This window comes from Mastomys coucha, unplaced genomic scaffold (genome assembly GCF_008632895.1).
Source record: "Mastomys coucha isolate ucsf_1 unplaced genomic scaffold, UCSF_Mcou_1 pScaffold6, whole genome shotgun sequence".
Classification (NCBI taxonomy): domain Eukaryota; kingdom Metazoa; phylum Chordata; class Mammalia; order Rodentia; family Muridae; genus Mastomys; species Mastomys coucha.
In genome coordinates, this window is record NW_022196912.1 from 100,630,640 (window position 1) to 100,650,845 (window position 20,206).

The 20,206-nt window shown below is 49.9% G+C and overlaps 1 protein-coding gene and 1 pseudogene across 2 annotated transcripts in view; one reads left to right on the top strand and one right to left on the bottom strand.

Annotated features, from left to right (window-relative positions):
• Positions 1-3,235: 3,235 nt before the first annotated feature.
• On the bottom strand, positions 3,236-3,904 carry LOC116080254 (annotated as a pseudogene).
• Positions 3,905-7,670: 3,766 nt separating this feature from the next.
• Positions 7,671-20,206, top strand: part of Jdp2 (Jun dimerization protein 2) — a 42,918-nt gene continuing 30,382 nt past the window's right edge. The window contains exons 1-2 of one of the 2 annotated variants that reach the window (XM_031356451.1): positions 7,671-8,149; positions 17,067-17,299. In XM_031356451.1, the coding sequence (XP_031212311.1) occupies positions 7,852-8,149; positions 17,067-17,299 (531 nt within the window). In that variant the 5' untranslated portion in view covers positions 7,671-7,851. Of the gene's footprint in view, positions 8,150-8,284; positions 8,537-17,066; positions 17,300-20,206 lie in introns of those variants that run through there. The other variant, XM_031356452.1, reaches the window with a different exon arrangement.

Genomic DNA, 20,206 nt, shown 5'->3' on the forward strand with positions numbered 1-20,206 from the left:
CCTTCCTTCCTTCCCTTCCCTTCCCTTCCTTCCTTCCTTCCTTTCTTCCTTCCTTCCTTCCTTTCCTTCCCTTCCTTCCCTTTCCTTCCTTCCCTTCCCTTCCCTTCCTTCCTTCCTTCCTTCCTTCCTTCCTTCTTTCCTTCCTTCTTTCCTTTCTTCCTTTCTTCCTCTGTTTTGCTTGCTTATTTTTGAGACAAGGTCTTCCTATGTGCCCATGTTGACCTGGAACCCACCATGTATCCCAGGCTGATTTCGAACTCACCCTCGCCCTGCTTCAGCTTTGTGAGGATCAGGGTTGCAGATATGCGCCCTCATCCCCAGCTTACGTGCCCTTTCCTATTTGCTCCATGCAGAATGATGAACATGCTCTATGTCTGGGTTCTAGTCAGAATCTGTTTATTCATTCACTTATTTAGTTACTACTTATTTGTTGATAACTTATGATTTGAAAGTATAACTGAAACACCATTTTTGATCTAACAGAGCTTGAAGAATCTACCTACAATCTTAATATTGCCTTCAAGGCCCATTTACCTTGGGCCCCAGTCATTTATTGCCTCAATGCTATGAATAATACTTGTCTTCCTGAACCCTTGAGGCTGTTTTTTCTTATTGTTGTTCTTTTTTTCTTTCTTTTGTGTGTGTTCTGTTATTTATTTATTTACTTATTTATTTGAGACAGGATCTCTATAGCCTAGGTTGACCTCCAACTTGCTATGTGGCTGAGAATGACTTTGAATTCCTTATTGTCCTGCCTCCAACTCTTGAGTGTTGGGACCACAGGCAGCCCAATACATGTGGTTTCTGTGGTGCTGGGGATCAAATCCAGGGCTTGTACTCCCAGTCTATGGGCTATCATTCTTTATAGGCCAGAAGAAACGATATTTTCTTTTTATTTTGCTTCTTTTATAAGGGTGGTATCAGCTCCTAGCTGATATTCAAATAAGGTTGTCTGACTAAATTATTTAAATGACTAACTCAACAGTGAACCATGAGAAAGCAGTCCCAACGGTTCTGCATTTAGTCTCAAATCAGGGGTTGAGTGGCATTTGATGGATGAGCAAGAATAGAAGCAGATAAACTTCTATGGAGCCAATTCAGCATTCCTTTCAAGGCTTGACTTTGGATATCTTCTGCCTATATCCTTCAGCATTCTTTAGTAGTGAGTGCCAAAAATCCCAACCCAAGCTATGCTTATCAAGACAGGAAGACGGGGTTGATTTCATCACTACTGTGTCTAAAGGCTGATCCAGCATGTGCATGTGACACGTTAGACTTAGTGACTCAAACGGTGAACTCATGGCTAGTTCTCTTCTTATATGTCTGAACTTTCTTTTCCTCTATACACTGGTTTATTTCTGGGTCAGACTCTTATCACGTGATAGGAAAATGGCCACCAACAGGTACAATCTGTATGTCTACAATGATAGTTTAAAGAAACCGTGCTTTCTTAGTACTCATTTGTCAAATTTCAGGGAAGACTGGCTGTTTGGGTCAAGGACCTATCCCTGAACCAATCTCTATAGCTTGGGATATGAACTACCGCAAGTGGACTACTCAGTTCATACATTGAATTTGTTATTCTGGAGTTGCTATGATCACAGTCCCTCAGAGACACAATTTGAGGGAGGAGAGATTTGTTTTGGCCCATGGTTTCAGAGAGCTTCACACAGTGTGAGAGAAAGGCTGTACATGTTGCAACAGCTCTGGAAACAGTGAGACAGGAAGTAGGCAGGGATAACACACTCCCAAGGACTCATCCCCAGTCACTTCCTCCAGCTAGCCCAGTAATAGCACTACCAGCTAGGGACTGAGATCGCAAAATGTGAGCCTGGGTGCGTGGGAGTGGGATGAAGAGAACTCCATAACATTAGGGATATACAATAGATGGATACTGACATTAGCTTTATCTATATCAAGATTTGCAAAAGCAAACATCTTGAGAGTCTAGGCAGGTTGTGTAAATGACTGAAAGCAGATGGGACTGTGTCATGCCAAGGGAGCAGTTCCTAGTGCTTTCAATCCATCCTTGCCATAAGAGAGTGGGGTGCTGTGGTAGACATTACTTGGTCACTAATTCCTAGTTCTCTTCTCTGTGGACTTTGAAATCAAGAACCACTTTACTTTGGCCAAAGAAATGAAGTAATGGTCTCCAAGATGACTGGGCTGCCCATGCCTGGTCCACTCTCCTCTCTATGTTATGGTGACCTTGCTGACATGAAGATACAATACCATGCCCTCACCTGTAGGATAACTGCCCCGGGCATTCACTTAGATCCATAGTTGTCTTGTGTGAGGGTTGTGTAACAGGCTCCCCCTGATGGAAACACTATCTCCTGCAGGGAATCTCCTTAAGCAGGAAGGTAAACAACTCTAAGGAGCTTCAGGAAGTCCCTGAAACTGACCAGATTCACTGGACCCCTCCCTGCCAGAAGTAAGAAATACAAGCCCTCCGAGAAGAGCACAACAGAGCACAGCAAAGAAGACTGAGGCCACCCCGGCTGCCTCGAAGAGCTGCCTGAAGAGGTTTAGACCAACTTAATTTAAGTTCCTGGAGAGAACCCTCTGCAACCTGTGTAATGTGCTCCAGGTTCCCAGCTTTTGTGAGATGTCACCATGCTAGGGTGGGCTTTGGTGATGCAGCTGTCTTTGAGTCATTTCTGGTCCTGTGAGTAACCTCAGTAAAACTCACGGTTCACCAAGTTGGACTCTGGCAGTATTGATTTTGGTCTGTCATGGCTTCTTATCTGGGTTGAGTAGCTCTGTGTGCTGCATCTCCCCAGGAAAGTTTTGTCCTGCAGTGGTGAGGCGTAGCCTTTTTTGCATTGAGTTGGTTGATTGGTGGATGCTTACTACTTATGTAACTAGCCTGCCTTCACTCCTGGATATATACCCAAAGTTGCCTGGCCTTCAGTTTTTTGCTTGTGAGCTTTAGCTTTTCATGACTGAGCCATCTCTCCAGCCTTGGCTTGCTTTTTATTTTTTATTTTTATTTTTATTTTTTGTTTTTTTTTTTTCTAGACAGGATTTCTCTGTGTGGCTCTGGCTGTCCTGGAACTTGCTTTGTGGACCAGGATGGCCTTGAACTCACAGAGATCCACCTGCCTCTGTCTCCAAGTGTTGGGATTAATGGTGGGTGCCACCAGCCAGGTTTGGCTTTGCTTTTTAATTTTTTTATTTTTATTTATTTTTTATCTTTCAAGCTTTTATTTAAGTGCATTGACTTGAGGATGATTTAAATTTTGTTAAAGGCAGCCACATCCAGTACATACATAGTCCTCAAAAGCAGTGACCTGCTCTGCCAGCATATCCGTTCCAAACTTATCATCTTCAACTACGCACCGTATCCCACTGGAACCAATTTGGAGGAGCCCCACACCAAGCCGTCTGCTTGAATGCTTCAGACACACTCCTCTAGTTTTGTCATGTCTGTCTCATCATCCCAAGGCTTCACATCTAGTAAGATGGAAGACTTCGCAACAACTGCAGGCTTTTTAGCTTTCTTTGATCCATAACGTGCAAGGCGTTCTTCTTGTAGCCTCTTTGCTTCTTCGCTTTCCTCCTCATCGTCAAATCCAAAGAGATCAATGTCACCATCAACTTTAGCCTCTGTGGCTCCACTTCCTGTGGTGTCTTCCACGCTGGCAGAACCATACTTGCCCAAAGATTTCTTCACTCCCGGCAGGCTGGCCTTTTCCTTTTCATAAGACTTGATGTGATTGTACCAACACAGGGCATGGCACAGGTCAGCAGGTGGTGGACCAGAGACTGCTTCAAATACTGCCACATCTGCCTGTGATGGCACATACCCTTCAATGTAGCTCTTGTCTGCCAGTTAGTCGTTGAACATCTGAAGGCCAGCAGGGGTTTTCAGGTCTCTGAAACCCATGGTGAAGGCTGCAACCCGGGGCCAAGCAAGAGCGGAGGAAAAGAGCGCCAGAAGCCTGTGGCCAGAGCTGAGGGGGGAAAAAAGCTGACTTTGCTTCTTAAGGAGAAGGTAGAAATACAGAGTTGAGTTAAATATTTGATACATAGAGAAGAGAATAAGAAAAGGGAGGCAAAGGAAGAAGAGGAGGAACAGAAAGAATAGGATTAACTCCAGGGAGGTTTAACTGAGAAAGCAATGCCCGTGGGGGATATGAGTGGCCTACGAGGATGTGGGTGGCCAGCAGCCCCATCCCATGCCTGGGGTTCTGGACCAAACAAAAATGAAAACAGGAGAAATCAAGCTAAGCACAATATGACTCCTCTCTCTGCTTCCTGATGTGCTCAGACTTTGCAGCCACCATGGCTCCCTCACCAAGATGAATGCTATCCCCTGAGCCGTGAGGCATAAGAACCCTTTCCTGCCTGACAGATATTTATCACAGCAATGAAGAACAGTAATACAAAGGCTGATGCAGAAACACGACCTGTGACTTACGGGGATTCGACATACCATCTTTCAGCTTTATGGTGGTGTTAGCACCCCTTCATAAAACCATTCAGTTTCTCCCCTTCAGTCTGGCAGTTGGTAAACTGCGTGAAGTATGAACACATGGAATACGTTTTGTGTTAGAAGTCTTTGCCCAGGTGTAGACCAAAATACATGTTTTGAGCAAAGCTGAAAGGTAGGCTGGGCCAAGCCCTGGTGTTTTGTCAGCCGAATGAATTAAGTGCATCTTTGACGTACAGAATCTTTAGCTCATGGTGAGTTGGCCACAGCGTAACTCCATCCTATGTGAAGAAGTATCAGAGGTTTCTAATTTTGGTGGATGCAGTTTGAGTGGGGCCTGAAGCAGGAATGGAGCCTGAAGCGGGAATCCTGCCCGGACTCCTACAGTGCTTATGGTTCCTGTCACGGAGTCTCCTCTCAGCTACACTTGACCTTGCTGCTCATTTCTTGCTTTTAACTCATTCTTCCTGACTAGATGGGAGGTGGGGGCAGGCGAGGAACCGCTTCTTTGTGCATGTCACAGGTTACAGGCATATAACAGATTTTCAGTAAATGCTCAGTGTAAAGAGGAGCCATCTGGTTGATTAGTCAGAACCGTTGCTTCCTCTTTTAATGTTGGAGGGACAGTTCTGGGGAATTGTTTTACCTCATCAACTCACCTTTTCCTCTGCAAAGAACGTGAAACTCATTGATGTCCGTTCACCTTTAAAACAGGATAATCCAAAGAAGAGATGACAACAGCTAATGTATATTTATCTAGCTAGCTAGAGTCTCACATGTACCAGGTTGGCCTGAAACTGACTGTGTAGCTGTGGTGGTTTGAATGGGTTTGATCCCTAGAGACTCCTGCGTTTGAAGGCTTGACCCATGGGGACTGGCACCCTTAGGAGGTGTGGCCTTGTTGGAGTGGATATGGCCTTGTTGGAGGAAGTTTGGTATTGCCCACAGGGGCAGGCTCTGAGGTCTCCTATGCCCAAGCTCTGCCCAGTGTGGGATCCACTCTCCTCATGTGTGCCTTTGGATCAAGATGTAGAGCTCTCAGCTCCTTCAATATCGTGTCTGCTTGCATGTCGCCATGATGATAGTGAATGGAACCTCTGAAACTATAAGCCAGCCCCAATGAAATGTTTGCTTTTGTGAGAGTTGCCTTCTACGTGGCATCTTCTTAAAGCAGTTACAACCCAAACGAAGGCCGTGATGGAGGATGACCTTGAACTCCAGATCTTCCCGCCCCTACCATCGAAACATTGACCTTATAGGTGTGCTTCACTATGCCAAGTGTGTGCTGGTGCTGGCGTGTGTCAGGAAGCACTCTACTAACTAGGCTTAATCCCCACTCCAATGATGCGGACCTTACTAGCAAATAATAGGAAATGTAAACCCAGGCTACTGCATACAAGGCTCGGTTGATGGATTCCTTTAAATGAAATCTCTAGAGGTGAGAAGGATAGCTGGCCTGGCTGGATGCAGGGACACTGTCACCAGTATTCCATTGGTGTCTTGGTTTCTCTCTATTGTTATTTGCATTAATATCATTACCAGTAAACAGTTTTGCTAAGGTGGCATCTACCAGTTTCAGGTCAGCTTCTGGTAGCCTCTCTTTCCTGGCCAATCCAGAAAACTCCTAGTTCCAGCCACGTTATCTGGGGTTTGTGGTTATCTCTGAATCAGCCCACTGGCCGTGGATGTGTGTCTTATTGGAAACTTTTTTTTTTTTTTTGTTTTAGTTGCAAGAGACAAGACACCTAATTCAGACTGCCTTAGGCTAGACCACTGTTTCCTTAAAAGCCTAGAGTAGATCAGTTGCATCAGGAGACTGCAAGTCTGCACAAAGAAGCTAGTTGTGGCTCTCCCTCCAGCCTAGCCCAGAAGCAGTGACAAGACAGAGAGGTCTGGTAGGGAAGCGTGTGGCTAGGAGGGAGGTCTTGAGATGTATTTGTGTAGCACCCTATATAAAACGGGGTAACAATGATATCAAAATGGGGGAGCCTAATAGATATTATGGAGAGACGAAAGGGAATAAAGACCTCTGGTGCCCCCACCCCAGTGTCTTTCCTGTGGTGTACTTATTCTGTGGAGGAAACAAAGGCCCAGCAGGACTACTGTCACCTAGCCATGATCCAACGTAGGCCCTGGAGAAGACCCACTTTAAGCACACATTTTGATTATTAGGCTCTGCACAGAGATGAGTTTAACATTTTCAAAGTCCCAACAGAGGACACATAAAGTAATGCTCCCCATGATCAGTGTTCTCTCTCACATAAATGTCTAGATCTTCATCTTAGGGGAGAAACATCATGTAAGCCAGTTTCCAAGTCTTCAGCTTTGATCTTTGTGTCCTTGTAAAGGTGTTGCTGGCTTTTCTGGGATGGAGAATCATGCTCTTCTATGGCACTATCACATTACCACTGAGTTTGTGGTGTGCATTCCTTTGGAGTCTTTCTTTTCTTTTCTTTTCTTTTTTTTTTCTTCTTCTTTCATCAGTGTTGTGAGGGAAGTTGCTGATGGTGATGGGGAAGATGGACAGTGATGTCATTAGGGCTTGGTCTGTCTCTTCGCATTCAACCTGTTCTCCCCTGCAGAAAGACTTAAGGGTAAAATGGAGATTGAGTCCTCCCTGCAGGCAAGCCCGCACGTGGAGACCTGCTTGTTCCAATTGGCGCCTGTACTTCCTTCCCTCACTGTTGGTCTTCCGATCTCTCAGCATCTGTACTCTATGAAGACTTGAACTTTTTCTTTCACTTCCTTTCTTCTATGGGTGATGACCTGCTGTCTCTCTGAGAAGGAGGCCGAAGGTCACTGAGTGTCAACATTGCCACTCCCTTCTGGCTTAAGCAGAAAGGGGGCTAGGGGAAATGGTGTCTGGTCACCCAAGAGTCCGGAGACCTGTGTATATGCGCAAATAGTTCGCAGATGCCACACACATTTCTGCCTGAAGGTTCTGTGTGCCCGCCTTCGAAGGACTGTCATATTTTCTCTGGAGTGTTCCATCTTCCCCTGTAGGAGGTTGGGAAGAGGGCACAGAAGCTAGCCCTGGAGCCCTTGAGGAAGAAAGCCTTTGGAGGTCTGGCAGAAGTCAGGTCGGCTCACTGCTGTGTCCTTGTCAAAGGGAGGCAAACGCCTGCTGGAGTTGGGCAAAGAGCCCTGGATCAAACTGGGCCAGCCCCTGACAACAACGGTGGCCTCAGGGTGCAGTTCCACTTCTGGAGCTCAGTTCATTCACTGCATGGCTTCAGGACGTCAGGGCGCTTTGGTGGACAGTGGGTAGGGATTGAGGCTTCCAGACGCCTTAAACCCCCGCCCATGCTCCGGAAAAACAAAACCGGCTTGCGAGATCCTGCAGCGTCCGAAGACACCACTGCGCGGAACGTCACCCTTGCTCTGGATTTGGGGGAAAGCGCACCGGACGAAGGAGGATGGTTCGGCGTGGGCTGAGCTGGAAGGGGTTCTCTGCTCATCCGGCCGCCGCCTTCGCGTCGCTGCCTCCCGGGCTGTGCAGCATTTTGGGGGTGGCGGCCGCGAGGCCGAGCAGGGGATGCGCTTACATAACCGCTCGCCGTGTCCTGCTGCCTCGAGCTCTCGGGAGCCGCGGGCGGGGCGCGCCACCGGACCGCGATGCTGCCGGGACCAGCGCGGCCGGGCCCGGGCCGGCCCGGCAGGCGGAGGAGCGGGAGCATCGGCGGGAGGAGGGCGCCGGCGGCGGGGGAGGTGAAGGTCAGTGGGTGTGAAGCGCGCGATCCACACCCCCTCCTCCCCGTCCCCTCCTTCTCTTCCTCTCCGTCCCCCTCTGACGTGTGGAGCTGGCAGCTCGGCCGGTTCCGCATTCCCGACCCCTCCCCGCCACTCAGGGCCCGCTATATAGCCGGGGCTGATGCAACCCGTCCCGCCGCCCGCCACAGCCTGCGGGAGGGACACTCGGCGGCCGCGACGGGGGGCGCTGGCGGCGGCGGACGCTGCAGCGGCGGCGGCGGGGCTGGCGCCGCGGCGGCTCCCGGGCCGGGACGGGCCTGGGCAGCGGGCGGCAGCAGCGCGGAGCGGGCACGGCGCCTGCGGCAGGGTTCTGGGCCCGGGGCCGCCGCCTCTGCCAGCGGCTTCTGCACGGTGGGTGCACGAAGGGGGAGGCGGGGCTGCGGGCACCTGGGGCGGCCACCCCCGGAGTAGCTACCGCTGGGGCTCCAGCCACCCCAGGGCCGGAGCACTCTATCGGAGCGCTGCAGCCGCTGCCCACCCGTGGTTCCCCGGCTGGGCTGGGCAGTCCTGTCTGTGGCCGGGACAGCGGGACGCTCCCTTCTTGCTTTCCTCCCCCAGTGCGCGTGCTGGGAGGTGCTGTGCACAGACGGCGGAGAGGGCGGGGTGAGCGAGAGAAAACTGTGTCGGGGACTGCGGGGGACTCGAGGGGGCATGCACGCCCCAGACCTGCTGACAGGTCGCGCCCCAGCCTCTTCCGCAGCTCCGCAGGACCTGGAGGAGGGTATTGGGAAAGGCATCTAACCAACAGGGCTTCTTTTGCTTAAGAGTATTGCTACGGGCTCTGGCTGGGTTAGGAGGGAACCACGGGGCAGTCCCCAGTTCCCTTGGGATCCGGTCTGGCACATCAGGTTACATAAAAAGGTAAGCAGGCTTCTTTAGGTAACCTGCCCAGTTTAGAAGACACTCTTCTGCCGCCTTATCCAAGAAGGCTAGGCTTCCGGGACCCTTGAGTGGCAGAGACAGGCTTTGCCTGGGTATCTGAAAGAGCTGGCAAGCCCGGGAAGCCTTGGCTCATTTGCAGAAATGGATGGGCCATTTGGGGATAGAGGTGGAGAGGCGAGTGCAAGAAGAGAATCAATCGACTGTTTGAGTCAGCTTCAGCTAGAAGATTGTCCAGCTCTTGTGTGTTGGAGTGGCACCTTCCAGGGGACAGTGGCACAGGTCTGTGTATTGTTAAGTCTTGGGCCACTGTACCCAGGATCTTGATTCAGGCAGCATGAGAAACAGGCTCTGCACCACAGCTGGGTAGCTGTCCGGTCCCAAAGGCCCTTAGCAACTGTCTTCCTCATCCCCCCCACCCCCGCTGGAGTTTAAAAATCACCCCCTCTTGTTTTCACTGCTTTTCAGCGAATCTGATTGGCTTCAGCTCGGATGGCAGGCTTATCTTCTTGTGCAGGTTTCTAGGGGAGAGTTTAACTAGGGATCAGGTGTGTGAGAGCCGGGCTCTTGATTTTGCAGAAACTTGAGGTCCCGGAGATAGAAACGACTATTCTTGGGCCTCTGGGTGCTTGAGGTTTCACTTTGCTTAAAGTTGTAGGGAGGATGGATTTCTCAAAGACTCTTCTGTTTCCCTTCCATGTTGGCTTCAGTTCAGAGGAGCTCTAGAATCTTCCTGAAGAGCTGGGTGCTGTGCGGTTTGAAAGGTAGAAAAGTTGCAGGAAGGACTGGGGGAGAAGTCCTCTGAATCTTTTGTCAATAAATTGGTTGCAGTCATCTCCAAGGAGATAGGTCTATCATGGTGACGATGTCACTTAGGAAAAGCCTGGGTACATGTCTCCACTGACACCTTTTGCACTACCAGGGAACTCCCCTGTCTCCCTGGTCTGTTTATCTCTCCCACCTGTTGGCAGGTCTCTCCCACCTTTTCATCTTGCAGAACTAGGCCTCCGGGCCTTAGCTTGTTGTGGAGTTACAACTGGTATTACAATCCATAGCCCCGCTCCCTCTCCCCATCTCCCTCTCCCTGTCTTCCTAACTCCCCCCACCTCTCTCTTTCTCTCTCTCTCTCCATTCTGGAAAGGAAGAAGCCAGCACAGACTCTAGACTGGCCTGCCTTGTATTCATTCAGTGCTAATCTGACCCCTCTAACCCTGGGGCTGGGGACAACTCTTATTCTTTTCTTCAACAGAATGCGGACTTTCTTCCATGGGAAGGAATTATGTTTGAGACCCAAGATGGGAGGAAGAGAAAAGGAGTAACACCATGCAGGGGTTTGTGTGTGAATACCCCACAGGCAGGGGGAGAGCAACAGGCATGCTATTTTTCCATTTTCCTTTAATTAAGGCTCTGTGGAGGTGTGTTTGAAAACAGAGGGTCTCCTATGCCTTTGAGGAGGGTGAGAACACTCTTTTGGCTGCATCCCGGGCCATATGCAATGTATGGTAGCCAATGAAACTGGGCCTGGCTCATTCTGTTGCTTGTCTTGGCAGTCAGCTCCATGGCTTGTGTTACCAGCTCTCTGAGCTCAGGAGCTGCCAAGCTCAGTGTGCCTGTGTGCGTGTGTGTGTGAGTGTGTGCCTGTGTGTGTGTGTGTGTGTGTGTGTGTGTGTGAGTGTGTGCCTGTGTGTGTGTGTGTGTGTGTGTGTGTGATTTGTTGAGACTCAGCAGAGACAAATGTCTTAGTGACCTAGGCTTGGATTTCTAGTCTTTCTTTGCACTCACTGGTGGTGGGAGGCCTGGCCAGAGCCTACTGATAAATCTGATTGCTGGATACAGCCCAGGGGGTTTAGTGGTAGGGTTTCACTTCCAAAACTTAGCTGGCCAGTGCCTCTTTTTCACAGACCAAAGCCATCAGATACCATGGTGTCTATACCCTGCATTGTCCCCCTGAGAGACAGAGCTGAGTGAAGGCAGGAGAACAGAGAGCTAGCAGTAGGTCCTCCTTGGTTTCCAGCAGAGCTCCCTGGCTTTCTGGCAGAAATGAGTCGGTGTCATTTACTAAGCCTCTATGGGCAGAGGGTAGAGCTGTACTTGCAGGCAGAGCTCCATGAAAGACATCTTTCTGGCCTCCAGGGAAGAGCTGGAGTCTGTTGGGGAATGGTTGCAGTTCCCTCCATGGCTGGGACAGCTCTCAGAGAGCATTCCTGCCAGCTTGCTGTGGCTTCTCCTGACCCCAGCTGCCTCTCTCCATCTTCTCATGACTACCCAGGGAGTAATCCCTAATGATCAGCCAAAGAGGTAAACGATACTGGCACTCTGTTTTTGGATCAGGGCAGGAGCCCTAGCCAGTCGGTGGTGCCCATGGCCAATGGCGTGTGCCACTGTACTCTGGCCTGCAAGTTTTAGGACACTTTAGGAGAACCCGAGGAAGCTGGCAGGTGCCAGGCTTCCTTTCTGTCCTGTGGTAGCCAGCCATGACTCAGCACCTTTCCTTTCTATCCTGTAGTTTACTGTCAGCATGCACTATGGACCTGCCTTCTTGGGACTTAGCGTTGGGAAGAGGGAGAGCAGGGAGTCCTAAGAGGAGAGTGTTTGTGATTAAGGAAAGAGAGACCATTGCTAAATCTAGAGGTTGTCTTGAGGGGTCATCTGGTCCTGGTACCTACCTCCACAGGAAGGAAGATGGCCACCCCGGTTTCCCGCTCATCAAGTTAAAGGTTGTTCCATGTGCTTTACAAGAGCTATGCGCTTTGATTTTCTCGACCCACTAACAAGGCAAATGATGTCACTACCACTTTATTGTAGCGAAAGTGATACATAGAGAGGTCATAGAACTGTCTTGGGTCACACAGAGAGCAAAGTTTCACACTCAGCCACCCAGCTCCATTGATTCCCTCTCGCCCTCGCTGCCTGTAGAGTTCAGGGCAGCCTTGCAAGAGCAGCATTTGTGGTTTGGGTTACTGTCATTCAGGCGCCTTCCCCCGCCCTTTGCTCCTTGCCCTCTGGGTCTCTTTGGTTTCAGAGGCTGTTTGGCAGTGCTGTTCAGATTGCAGGAAATAAATCACCACCTGATTTTGTAGCTCCAAGGAGCAGCTTGGCGTCACTTGCTAGCTATGTGACTTTGACCAAATTCCCTAACCCCACCATGTCTAATTCCCTCTGAAATTCCTAACTTTTGGACCTGCACTCTGTGGTCTCTGGCTTGCCACCTTCTGTTCTCCTTCCCTGGGGTCCTGCGCTACATCTCCTTCCTCCTGGCTATCTTCCAGTTCCGGCTCCAAAGTCTTCCTGATTCTGGATCATTGCTCCTTGCTGGTGAGTGCTCCAGTCTTGCTCCTGACATCATAGGCACCCTTGCTCACTGCCTGCTCTGTCTCAGACCTGAAGTCATCTTGCGTACCATTTGTACACCGTCCTCTACGTGGGTTCAGGCTGCCTGCTTATCTGGAGAACCCTGTCTTCAGGGACCTAGGGAGTTCACATTTTTTTCTGATGTTCTAGAAGTTAAGATCCTCTGTTCCTCTCCTGTCGTCTTTTTCGATGCTGATTATTTAAGGGGAGACCTTTACGAATGTAGCTTGCCAAAGTACCAAGTACAACACATGACTTACAGACATACAGAAAGACTTGGGGTATTGTGTTGCTTTCCATACGATAAATGAGAACAGGGGCGGGGGAGTTGAGTAAATCACTACCACCTTTATTCTCTCAAATGGAAGAACTCTTTGTGTTAGTATCTGCCACTGGGTATTTTTGGCCTGGAAAAGCTTTGTGGCTTTTTATTCTGCACATCCAACGCAGCACCCAACTGTGTTCTTCCAAGTCCCTGAGGAAGTCAGCACAGACATAAAAATACTAGATACTTCCTCCACTTCTTTCCCCTTGAGCTCATCTGGCCCATTTTCTTCAAGCTGGCTTTTGGGGGGCTGTGTCAGCTCTCCTGTTAACTTAGCTCTGCAGTAACCAAGGAGGGTGTCTGTGACTTTTTGAGCCTTTCCTAAAAAGTCTTCTTTATACTGGCCTTTGGGGTCTCCCCCGTTCTTTTTAAAATTGTTTTGGTTTTGCATATAGAGTAGCGGGTGATGGCTTGCTACATACCTGGCTTGAACTCTTTCCTTGGCTCACTTCTAATTTATCCCCAAACAGTTTCCCAAATCACCAAAGTTACTTTGGGCTCTATCTTGTATTTTGAGGCAAAACACCCAAATGGGGCACTTTGCCAGTACTGGGAGCTTGGTCTGTACTCAACAATCCTAGCTACTCATGGAGACATGGAGGGTGTCTGTCTGCATTGCAGACCTCCTAGGCCCTGGAGGGAAGGAACTTGCAGGTCTTTCCTCCCTCAGCATCCAGTGTGGACTTCTCTCCCTCTAAATCACTTCCGTCTGGGACGAGCACCGTGGAGGATGACTTGGCCTCATGTCATCTTTCCTGTGTCTTCCTTGAAGCCGGAAGCTCCTCCTCGATGTAAGGAGCTCCATCTCCAATCCCTTCTGCTCTTACAGATTTCCTAAATCATGTGGAACTGTCTTGTATTCCAAAACACCAAAGCTGCCTTTTGGCCTCAGAAAGCCAACTGGTGGCCTTGCAGTTAATGAGTTTCCATTTTGCCACCACACCTCGGCCCTCCTTCCTCCCCCTTGTCCGCCAGTCAGCTGGGATGACTTCTCCCTGGTGAATGTCAGTGCTGCGGCTGTCTCCCAGGAATGGCATGTATTAAGGACTTTGTGGTTTGCCTCTGAGCAGTTAGGGGCTTCCAAGTAGGGGGAGGAGAGACTCACTTTTGCTTCTACAAAAAAGCCTGGTGCCTGGGTCCCCTGGCCAAAATTTGTCTTTGGGATGGATTCATGGGGGAATGGCAAGAATTTGGGGGGCAGCTCTTCCCAAAGGGGTTCTTCGGTAGCAGAGAAGTCATTATTCGTTGGGAGCGTTTGTTAGTGTCTCATGTATATCATCTGTATGAACATAAACGGAAGCTGCAAACAGAGCTTGCTGCTCCAGGAACAGAATGAGGTCTGGCTTCCGTCTGGAAGGGATGGCTGGGGCAAGAGAGCATCAAAGCCCTTGGGGCTTTCTTTCTCTTGGGCTCTTCTATGGGACCAAATGGCCTGGAGGGGAAACTACAGCTTGACTGAGAACCCGGAAGATTCCGTCCCCTGCCCACGACTATGAATTTGCTGTTGTTCATCTCTCTACACATTCACTCATTCAACAAGGCTTTCTTCATTATTCCTTGGCTGCCAGAAATGATAGTAGGCAGGGAGTTGCCTGTAACAACCAGCCATGGCCTGTTTCCAGGTGGTAGAATAGCTGGGCACTGGTCTAGCTTTGCCATAAAGGAGGAGGACTATGTACCTGCCCCTTCCCTGTTCTTTTAGGGAGATGGTAGCCTGCCTAAGGGTGCCCTGGATGACTCCTCCAACTCTACCTTCTGAGCCTCTACAGCATAGACCCCACTCTGTCGCTGGCTAGGGCTTCTCATGTGGGAGAGGCCTCGGGACTGTTTTACTTAGGCTCCTCCTACTCAAGCCGCTTTGGTGCTATCAGGGGGAACTTCTTAGAATTGGGTCCCCATAGGAAACAGAGTGTTCTATACTATGGCCTCTATGCGAACATTTGTCACTGGGAGACAATGCCTTCTACTGAAGGCATTAACACCTCTTGAACCTCCTGAGGGGAAATGAAAGGGTCGGGGGTCCTAAAACTAGGGACCAGAGTTTCGTCTTAGTTCTGCCCTCATCTAGCTGTGTGACCTTGGGCAAATCATTTAGTGTCTCTGAGCTTCAGTCTCATTGTGTATAATGAGGATGTGGTTTAGACCAGTTCTGGGCCTTCTTCATCTCTGAGACTGTCGCTCAATGTGAATCGTCTCAGGTCCTTTTCTGAGGTGGCCCAGGGCACACTGGGTTCTTAGGACGTGGGAAGAGGGTGTGCTGTACCCAGGGAACTGAGGGATCAGATGTTGAGGGTATATTAGGTGGAGCTCAGATGAAAAAAACCTGTGTACAAATACCAACCTGGATACAAAGGGAGGTACTCTTTGTAAATGACTTGATGCACACAGGCCATGTGGCTACTGAGAGAATGACCAGCCCACCATCCATGTGGTTCTCAATCTGTGGGTCGTGGCCATTCTGGGATCAAACAACCCTTACACAAGGGTCATATTATCAGTATTTGTGTTACAATTCATAACAGTAGCAAAATTCCGGTTATGAAGTAGCAACAAAGATGATTTTATGGTTGGGGGCCACCACAACATGATGAACTGTGTTGAAGGGTCACAGTACTAGGAAGGCTGAGAACCACTGACTTAGCTAGGAGTCTGTAGTTTGAAGGTGCCAATCACTTGTGTGTTTTTAAGAAACAATCCCAGGGGACTTAAGAGTCTCGGCAATTAAGAGCACTGGGTTCCCTTCCAGAGGACCTGGGTTTGAATCCTAGCATCTCCATGGTAGCTCACAACTGTCTGAAACCCCAGTCCCAAGGGTTCTGACAGGGAAGTATGCCTACACAGTGCATAGACACACACGCAGACATGACACTTTTATACATCAAGTAAAATGAAAAATAGAAATAAGTGAGCCCAAACCTTAGAGAAGCAGATTCTGTCCGCAGAAGTGAAATGGAGAATGTGCTTTGTATTCATGGGTATACGGCTTCCAGATGTACCCTCCTTTTCATTCTAGATCTGAGAAATGGAATGAGGACAGGGTCGGTCACTCTCCAGGGTCACTTACAGATGAGGACAGGTAGCCCTAAACGTCATGGCCTTAGGAGTACTTGAACTCTGACAGCTGGAGAAGCCTGACCCAGAATCTGTCCATCTTCCCTGTCCTCACATATGTGTCCTCTATAAAAGAACAGATGGGTGTGGAAGGATAGAACACACACCATCGACTGCCCACCAACCTTGATTTCTATCAAGACTGTAAAGACTGGATTTTGTGGGCCTGGCCAGACTGGTGGGAAAAAGGAGAAATTATACTGGAATGTATGGATGGTTTTGTTTTAGAATGTTCCGTACAAGGCTGCTTCGAGGCTTTGAACCTCTGACATCTATGTTTTAGTGCCTGCTGACTCCTGATAGCTGCTCAGTAATTGGATGGATGGAAGAGTTACAAGTGGATGGATGGGTGGACTGGAGGACTAGATATATCTGCATGTATTGACAGACTTTTTCCATCTTATCTGTACCTGGAAATGACTGTCTTACCCATGAGAGTCCCTCAGTAAAGGGAAGGGAGGAATAAGAATTCCCTGGGCACTCATCCCCATTTTATATCCTTTCAAGTTTGCTTCTATCTTGTCTTGTATGGGGCTCTGAGAATAGAGAATGCTTGAAGGAATTCTCTGCTGGTGCCTGGAGAAAGTTCATGCAAATGAATTCCATCTTCTTTACCCCACACTCTTCTTCCTTGGGCTTCAGACGCATTCACAGTCACCTTTAACTTTGCTAAGGCTCATCTTGTATTCATGCTGTCTTAACCAGTGTGCAGAGTAGGATGTGTGATTTGAGGGGAGGCACCATGCCAGACCAAAAATAGCTGCCTCTTGAACAGGTGTGAAGGTGTTTCAGATTCCACGGCTATGCTCCGTCTCTCCGGAGGCTGCCGCTGCTGCTTAAATCCAGCCCACCAGCTTTAACTGTGCAGCATCCCAAGGAGATCTTTCTATCTCGAAAGGGATTCTGACCAGATCTGGTGAGGTGGGTGGGAAGACTACAGGCAGTCTGGGGCCAAGCCAGAGCCGGATAAATGTTGCCCTCAGTTGGGTTAAGGATGCCTTTAGGAAGGGCCAACCTTCCTGTGAGCCAGAGATGGATGGCCTTAGTGTGAGTCAATTGGCTGAGCTTCCTAGCATCACAGAGACTCAGAGCTTACAGTCAGGAAGAGTAGGAGGAGAAAGGATTCAGGGGAACTCTGGTGAGAGAAAGAATGGGCCCTGGCAGCTCACAGACTCTTTTCTCCTCAAGCTAACCTTCCCATCCTGCTTTTTCCAGCCCCTCCAGGCCGGCCTTCCACGCCTCCTGCTATGATGCCTGGGCAGATCCCAGACCCTTCAGTGACCGCAGGCTCTCTGCCAGGGCTTGGCCCCCTCACCGGACTTCCCAGCTCTGCTCTGACCACAGAGGAGCTGAAATACGCTGACATCCGCAACATTGGGGCAATGATTGCGCCCTTGCACTTCCTGGAGGTGAAGCTGGGCAAGAGGCCCCAACCCGTGAAGAGTGAGGTGAGACTTTTGTTCTCCAGACAAAGCCTGTGTTTCCAGGCTTGGTTCTAAACACACCTAGGCCCCTTGGTCTTGCTCTTCAACGTGTGGTCTGAGAACAAGCAGGAGAGACAGGGCTTCAGGCTCCACCCCAGCCATGCTCTGACAGAACCTGTATTTTTTACCAAGCTCTGGGGGATTCATGCATGCATCCAAGTTTGAGCCGCACTGGGCTAGGGCAGGAGGCTTACCCTGCTTGTGGGTCTAGGAGGTGAGAGGAGAGATGATCATTCTGAGCACGAATACTATCTCAGCAGACTCTCTAGGGTGCTGGGAGGACCAACAGAGGTCATGGAGATGTGCACGTGTTTTTGAAAAGCGTAGGGGGGATTGAGTTCTTTATAAAAGTCAGTGTCACTGGCCACATCACATCTTCTGCCCTCTTGGGCTCTCTATCTGGAACAGAACAAGGGAACTCAGGAAAAGGATGGTGTGGCCTTCCTCTTTACCATGCAAAGTTGGGAGTGGTTTTGACCCCCAGCACCATCTGCATGAGATGGGGCTTGCAGAGGACTGACCTATGGAGCGCCCCATCCTGAGGTCTCCTGCACCTGCTTCTCTCTGGACTGCCCTGTGTCAGGGCAGCTGTTTCCCAGTGACCAGTGAGAGGCAGCAGTGCCTAGTACGCGTATCAGCATACCAGTGTGGTGCATGCCTTTGGCATTTACCCAGAACTGGCAATTTGTCCAGAGGCCTACCCTGGTTAGGGCTTCTACAGAGCTATTTCTTTCAAAAAGCTACCACCTGGGAGAAGCCAGGGGTAGGAGGCAGAGGAAGCTGGAGTGGGCTGGGAATGTGTGTGTGGTGGGGGAAGGGGGCTCCTGCCTGGAGAGAAGTGTTCACGTGCAAAGGTGAGCCTCAGTGGAGGCACATAGCTTGGAAGGCTGGAGGCTATGGAGGTGGGGGGAGGCTATGGAGGTGGGGGCTTCCGGATGGAGAAGGTGTCAGGCTGCCCACTGTGTGCTTTGACTGACCTTTGTTCTCCCTGTTCCCTTTCTCGGTGTGAGTACCAGGCAAGCTACAGAGAAAGGCTTCTGGGGGCTTGCCCTGTTAGCGAGCTCTCTTTGCATACTGAATTTGGCTTTCAGATGTGTTTGGTTTGGCCTGCTCGGTGTTTTAAAAGCAACCCAAACCGATATTTCACTTAAAAATTTTCAACAACAAAAAAAAATTTGGAAGATCTGGTCACACGCTGCTTCGGTCAGGCATCACAAAGGCCAAGCGAATAGAGAGAGTGGTCTCATGCTTTCGGTTTTTCCGGAAAGAGTTTCTTTGTATAGACCCGGCTATGCCAGAACTCACTCCATAGACCAGGCTGGCCTTGAACTCACAGATATCCTCCTGCCTCTGCTCACCCCCAACCCTCCCACCCTGAATGCAGGATTAAAGGCCTGTAGCAACACCATCTGGCTCACGCTTATTTATCTTAGACCCTGTGGCCTCCCTAGAACACCCATTCTGCTTTTCCCTTGGGGTCACCCATCCCCCTACTAGCTGTCTTTATTCCTCTCTACTGCATGGTCCCTGCTGGAGCCTTTGGGCTTGAGACTGTAGATTAAAGACTTCAGAGGTGTCTGCTAACATGAGAATTGCCTGATTATTCCTCTGAGTTCACTGTCAGGAGACCATGTGCTTTAGTGGCACTTCTGCAATGGAAGACCCTGTCCTTTGTCCCCTCTGCTCCTCTCCTTCCTCAGCCCACTGCCTGAAAGGGGTCCTTTCTGGATGGTTCTGTTAGAAGAACCGCTAACTGAACCTTGAGGCCCTGATGAGACCAGCAGCCTCTGGTGAGCGTTAGCCCAGCCGTGACCTGCCTGGGGAGCAGCACTTCCCACTTGTCGTCTCCCCAAAGGCCTTGGAGGAGCTTCGTTTTTTTGGGAGGAAAGAGCCCATTTTGGAGTTGGGTATTTTTACACTTCACAGCCACCCCCAGACTGGTGGCATATGCCCTGTACCTGATAGTGACGCTCTGTCCTCACAGGCACCCACAGACATGTACCATCCAGGCCGTGAAGATGACAAGCTGTTTTTAGGGCGTATTTGCATGTCCCCTCTATCACTGTCAGGCTGCAGCATTGTGGGGGCAGAGAGGCAGTTGGACCTGCTGAACTGTGCCTTGGGTCGGGGTGGGGGGGAAATACCAGCTATGCCTCTAGAACATACTTCCAGATGTTCCCTAGGTCACACAGAGGGATTAGAAGTCCTTTCTTATAGCTGGGGGAGAACCTCACAGCTGACAAAGTTCTGTGGAAGACCTATTTGTGTATGAGAGACAGGCTTTGTGGATTTTCCCACTGGCATTTGAGGCTCGTACAACTTCGTGCGGTGATGCTAAGGCACCAGCTCACATCCATGGACTGGGCAGGCCCTGTGTGGCATTCTTACCACACTTGATCTTTCATTCCTTAGCTAGTCCTCCCCATAACAGAACAGGAATGTGAGGTCTAGGATGGAGGTGACGTGACTTAGCTCATGCTGCTGATCAGGGGCGTGCCTGGTCCTGGACATGGTGGCTAAGCCGTGGTCATCACAACTCCAACTCCCTTACCCTGAGTTAGGCAGCGGGTGTAGTCATTCTGTGAGGCACCCCGTTTGCTTTACAGGCCCCTGTCCCCCCCTCGGCTCTCTCTGCTCCCATGTGTGTGGATGTAGGTGCTATCATGTCGTGGCTTGTGTACAGAGGTCAGAGGGCAACCTCAGGCGTAAGTCCTTCACATTCCATCTTGAAACGGGGTCTCTGTTGTTTTTCACTGTGTGTATCAGGCTAGCTGCCTCAGGAGCTTGGGAAGAATGTCCAGTCCCACCTCTCATCTCCCCACTGGAGCAGTAGGATGCTCAGGCTGTGTGTCCAGATTTTCTTTTTTTTTT